The sequence below is a fragment of the Dipodomys spectabilis genome, unplaced genomic scaffold (assembly GCF_019054845.1).
Source record: "Dipodomys spectabilis isolate Male_0828 unplaced genomic scaffold, ASM1905484v1 ptg000436l, whole genome shotgun sequence".
Taxonomy (NCBI): Eukaryota; Metazoa; Chordata; class Mammalia; order Rodentia; family Heteromyidae; genus Dipodomys; species Dipodomys spectabilis.
In genome coordinates, this window is record NW_024871113.1 from 7,976,608 (window position 1) to 7,982,607 (window position 6,000).

The following is a 6,000-nucleotide window of genomic DNA, read 5'->3' on the forward strand; positions in this document are numbered from 1 at the left end:
ACAGAATGTGTTTTATGTGGCATAGGCACGACCACAGACCAATGCCATCACTTTGCCCTGCCTGCTGTAACTGCTGCATACCTTACAACCTACCAAAACCTGTATCTCCCAAGAGAGATTCTCAGAAATCAAGCTCCAAAGCCATTGTCTTGAAGCTTGACCACCATATGGCAAGTCAATATGTACACTGAGTGCCAAATATTCTTGCTTCCATTCTCTAATTTGCTAAGTAAAGGGGTTAAATACTAGGGAGAGAGAATCAAAATGATGGAATAGAACATGGTCTGGCTGTTGGCCTCCTAAAAAGACCCTATGTAGTGTAAATAGATAACTTACTTCAATCTTAATTGTAAAATAAAACTTCCAAAGAAGGGAATTCTGTGTCCATAGTAACCTATAATAAGACTCCTGACTGCCAGCAAATTCTGTGACTCCACCCTGTCTTCCTCTCTGCATCATGCCAATTGCCATGGGCTGTAATTAGATTTAATAAACCGCTGGGAAGTGCAGCGAGGAAATGAAGAGCAGAAATGATACACTGTGGGCTCATTCTTGCATGTCCAGTGCAGCGTTTCGCTGGAACTCACACCCTCCCCGGCTGGGAAAATAAAAGAATGCCAAGAGAATGGAAAGACTCGCACTTGCTGCTGCTCTCCAAACGTGGGTGGAGAAAAATCACTTAGAAAAAAAAAAAAGGAGTAAAGGAAAAGGGAAAAAGAACCCAAATCCCCAACAGCTGCCAAAGAAAGGAACGTGGGAATGAATCTGTTACCTTGGATGAACTCTGATTGCCTGCTCACAGACGGCAGGGTCCTGTTGAGCCCCAGGATTCTGTCCAGGTGGAAGGCAAACACCTCACTCATGTCCAAGGGCTGCTTGAGTAGCGCGCAGGGGCTAGGCCCGCAACGGCGTACTGAGTCTGGGGTGCTCCCTTCCAGCACCAGCAGGTGGGCTCCGCTCTTGGAGGACACTGGCTGGAGGCCCGCCACCGCGCCGTCCGCCAGCAAGCGCATCCTGAGGATGTCATCTTTGCTCAGCCACGAGGGGGCACTCTCGCTGTAGATCCTGATGTTACTCTCCCTGGTCTCGGGTAGGTGCAAATTTGCACCTGCAGATCGGACTCCAGGACCTCGCACCAAACTCCAGGGGCGCTCTCCGACCTTGGCTAGGTGTCCTTCCCAAGAATACCCAGGCATTTCAGCATAGGCTGCCCTTGCAGCTTCTTGCGGCCGAAGGGACGGTCCAACCCATTTCTCCGGTGCGAGGACCACAGAGGCCACCGCATACTTCTTCCTGCGCTTAGGTTTCACTGTGCCACGGATATTGGCCGGCTTGCTGCGCTTGGAGCGTAAGGTAATGTACACCACGTTGGGTTGCAGGGTGGTCCCATTGTCCTGTGACTCCGGTGGGGCCAGAGTCCCATCCAGGGGGATCTCAGCGAAGGAGGCCTGGGCCTTGTCAAGGCTGTGAGGCCGCTGCCTTTCGGCGGCCTGCCCCTGCTGGATGGAGGCGCGGCCCACCTGGCTCACCAGGAAACCCAGGTAGATGGCACAGGCAGTGCCCAGCAGGAGGTTCCGGCGGGTCCTGGGTCGCCGGCTGCTCCAGAGTTTCCGCAGCCTCGGGCCGCACAGGGAGCAGAAGAGCCAGTTTATGAGTGGCCCTGGCTTGCCTGGACAGGTCATTTCTCTGCCGCATCCGCATGTTGAACCGAGTTTAAAGTCTGCAGTTGGCTCCTGCTGGCATGATGCATGGTTTCTTGAATTCAGCGATAGTGTCCTCTCCAGGGGGGCAGAGGTGGAAGGCAAGGGTTGGTGACCTGAGCTGGGAATGTTTTTGACACCAACCACAACAAACCTTGTAAGTTCCTATCTGCCTTCCCAAGGAGAAAGGAGGGCTGGTTCTGGAATGAATGGAAACAGTTTACTGAGTCACCATCTCAAACCATTTCGTTTCCTCTGCCAGGGGAAAGAAGAAATTAACCCTTGCCTGCCATAAATAGCACCACCCAACTGGACATAAAGTTGAAAAACCCAAAACAAAACAGATATGTAGGCTAGGTTATCAGTTTAAAGTCGTGAAAACAAACCACTCTCTCTCTCTCTCTCTCTCTCTCTCTCTCTCTCTCTCACACACACACACACACACACACACACACACACACACATTTTTAAAAATAAGGTTTTTGTGACTTCCATCCAGAATCATCTCATTTGATTCTGAAGCAAAGCATTAAAATTTAATCAACCTGAACTTTTCCTTTCCACAATTCAGAAATAACTTAGGACAAAAAATAGAGCATCTTTTAACAACTTACAGCTATCCCACATTATTTTTACATTATTTGAGCAAAAGTACCAAGAATCAGCATTAAATTCAGAGCCATATTCTCTGAACTTAATGTTACAGACTTCTTTCACAATATGTTCCATTATCTTACACTAACTTTGTGAAATATAAAGCCATAAATTATAGTACTTAGAAGCTCCGACATTCTTTCAATATCTCTCTCCATTCTTTCAATATCTTTCTGTCTCTCTTTGTCTCTATCTCTGTCTCTCTCTCACACACGCACACACACACATAATCCAACTCTCTTTTATTTCTTTCTTTCCACTAAAGTCAGCTTAAAGAAACAAACCTCCAGCTGCATTTTTTTTTCACATCATTAAGTAGCAGAAGAAGAGCATAAGCGACCTTACTTACAGAGCGGGCCCCACGCTTGGCTCGGGAAGAATGTGATCCTGACTCTAATGCAAGGAACTTTTGAAGGCTGAGGCATGTAAGTAGAACATATTTTTCATGGTCAAGAGTTCCACAGTGCAAACATTTCAGCTCAGCTTTAAAAATTCCCTTCCAGTGATAAAAAAGTAAAATGCTTGCTTGTAAACTGGCAAGTGCATACTTTTCAGACATATTAGAGATATTTTTAATGATGATTTAAAAACTAAACTTTAATTTGCAATTCTGAAAAAGCAAATGCCATAGAGAATCCGTTTTCATTCAAACAACTTTCTGCCTGTTTTTAACCCCTGGGAGCCCTCTAGTGTCCCATTTGCAAACACACAGAGAAATATCCATCTTCTGTTATTATACAGGATCTAGAGTGCTTGCCTAGCTTGATGAGGATGAGTTCAAAAATAAATAATTTGTAAAATGAGAGATGACTTCACTCCTCCACCCATTCCAAGTACATGGCGTACCAGAACCTACTTACCATCCTGGTCATTTGCAGAGTGACACTGGTCTCCCATCCATTCTGACAAGAGAAGGCCTGCCTAGAAGTAGAGCAAAAGCTAAGAAAGGGTTAGTTCATGTGAGGAGGAAAATGCAGCCACAGTGAGATAAGAGACACAGAGATAGCAAACGACATTTACAGTCACACAGGGCAGCAGTTCATAAAAAGCAGGCGCAGGTCCTCTCTGATTGGAGGTTTTTAAAAAACAGGTTAGTGATTGGCCTAGGTTGTTTGCATGTCCTGGCACAAAGGCAGGAGCTGATGACCTTGGGGTCTCACTCAGCTTATTCTAACTTCCACTGCAAATAGAGTCAAAAGGCCAGATGGTTCCAAAGGGACAAGTCTCCCCCATTAGGAAAGAAGGTTCTGATACTGAGAGATGGATAAGAAATTAGAATATGATGTATAATCCTTATAATACTATATTTAACAATGCAAAAATAGTCAGGAATTGGAAATCTATGTAGAAGAAGGAAATAAACATTCAAGTGGTGACATGCCAAAAGTTATAATGGGACTGTTACTTCAGACTCTTAAACTTAGCCCTCTCATTGTCTTTAAAATTCTGTCACACCATGGAAAGAAGTTTAAAGTTGACAGAAGCCTAGGCTTGAACTAAACTGTGACAATTTGGATATCAAATCTTTGTCCTCCAACATTCGGAGCACATGCTGCCACATGCTATCTATTTCTAGACGGCAAAATCAAACTTCTTACAAGGAAACCATAGAAGAGTTGTTTTTTTCTATCATCATATTTATATATTCAGAAGAATAACTGTCCCCCAAAATTATAAGAAGTAAGAAGTATCACACAGCATATCTACCTCAACTTTAAAATCTTTGTCAGAGCTCAATTATAAGAAGCAGATTTGCTTCTAGACTTTTTTGTTGTTGTTATTTTGATGGAAAAATACCTAGGAAGCAGATAAGAGTTAGGTAACATATTAAATTTGGTATACTCTCCTACCTCAAAAATGTCTCCTTATTAGAAAGATACAATATATTGTTTCCTCCTAAAGCCAGAATAGTGACTAGCAGATACCACTAAAGTGTACGATAATTAACAAAGTGAGTGAGGAAGGAAAAATCTTGGTTTTGAGTGTTCCTCCTTCACTTGCTAGATGGGGTCTTGTGGACCTGTGTAAACCTCAGTTTACCAGATAGCATCAATCCCATAGGTTTCTTGTGGCAATTAAAGGAAGTTGTGCTGATGAAATGAGCCTTTGGAATAAATGGGATGGGTCTGTCTTTCTCTCCTCCTTCATTGCTCTTTCTGAGACCTTCATAATATCATGGGTGAATTGCGTTGGAATTACTGTTGTAGCCAACACATTAATAAAACCAATACTGCAGTAAATAGGGCTTCCTGTGTATGATCAGAATGATTCTGTAAATCATTCTACTCACTACCCAGTAGAACCTGCTCAAGTAGTTCTTCTTCATACCCTTTGATGAAAACTCAAGCAGGTTTTTTTTTTTTTTTTAAGTTTCCCAGTCCATTTAAGGGCCATAAAATATATACATAACAAGTTAATTGGCATGTTAGACTATACTCTCTGTGTGTTTCTGTGATATTGAGTTTGAACTCAGGGCCTATGCTTACTAAGCAAAGGACCATCTCCTGAGCCATACACCAAATTCTTTTCTTTTAGCTTATTTTTTCAGAGAGTCTTTCAATTTGCCAGTGTTGACCTTCATCCTTCTATTTCTGGCTCCAGAGAAGCTGTAATTAACCCCTACCTTTGAACTTCTCTTACAGTTGATTTATCAGAAAACACAGCAGGATCTAAAGGAGTAGCTTACTCATGAAGAACTTATCTAGTATACACCAGAGCCCTGGGGTTCTTCCCTAGCACCAAAATCAAAACAAGTCCACACCTACTGAAAATAAGGAGAGGAACTGGGATTCTTTTCCTTCTGTCCAAATTTTCCTTTTCTCATCTACTCACCTACTCCTCCACACTAAGTCTGGCTGGAGGTCTTCCTCGGAGGAAAGATTGTAAAAAGTTCTTACCTCTGCCTAGAAACAGTTGTTTCCACTTAGAAACTCCCTGGCTGCCCATTGCAACAATGAGATGTACAAATTGTTATGTCGAAAAACGAACTTTACAACTTTGGGGGTGCAGGCGATGGGAAGGAATGGGAAGGGGAAACAAAGGAGGAGGCAACAATGCTTGATAAGAAATGTACTCATTATCTTGCCCATGTAATTGTAACCCCTCTGTACAGTATTTTCACAATAAAAAAAAAGAAAAGAAAGGAAGGAAGAAAGAAAGAAAGAAAGAAAGAAAGAAAGAAAGAAAGAAAGAAAGAAAGAAAGAAAGAAAGAAAGAAAGAAAGAAAGAAAGAAAGAAAGAAAGAAAGAAAGAAAGAAAGAAAGAAAGAAAGAAAATGAAACTCCCAGGCTGTCCCTGTCCCAGGTGTATAACAGTGCCCTCTGGTGGGCATTGCAGTCACTGCAATGACACCACTGTAAAATCAGCTCTGGCTGGTTGTTGATACCTCCTCACCCACTGTAATCAGGCAAGCACTCTGATTTACCAAGTTTATCTCGTCCTCTAGCCCATTCTCCAGGGCATCATTTAAAAAGATCAACAAGCTGATTTTCTCATCTGGGCTTCATAAATGGCCCAATGGGCAGTCATCCTGCTTTGCCACATCCTCAACTTTCCCACAGCTCTAGACAAGATGGGGCCACACCTCATCACAAAATGCGGGAGCAACTGCCAACTACTTCCCTACAATCTATTTCTCAAGTCTAAG

The 6,000-nt window shown here is 43.1% G+C and overlaps 1 protein-coding gene across 3 annotated transcripts in view; it reads right to left on the reverse strand.

Moving 5' to 3' along the window:
• Gask1b (golgi associated kinase 1B) overlaps positions 1-3,292 on the reverse strand; it is a 53,999-nt gene extending 50,707 nt beyond the window's left edge. The window contains exons 1-3 of one of the 3 annotated variants that reach the window (XM_042668433.1): positions 3,207-3,239; positions 2,704-2,850; positions 773-1,900 (exon numbers count right to left, since the gene is read on the reverse strand). In XM_042668433.1, coding sequence (XP_042524367.1) covers positions 773-1,682 — 910 coding nt within the window. In that variant the 5' untranslated portion in view covers positions 1,683-1,900; positions 2,704-2,850; positions 3,207-3,239. Of the gene's footprint in view, positions 1-772; positions 1,956-2,703; positions 2,851-3,206 lie in introns of those variants that run through there. The other 2 variants (XM_042668435.1, XM_042668434.1) reach the window with 2 other exon arrangements.
• Positions 3,293-6,000: the final 2,708 nt, after the last annotated feature.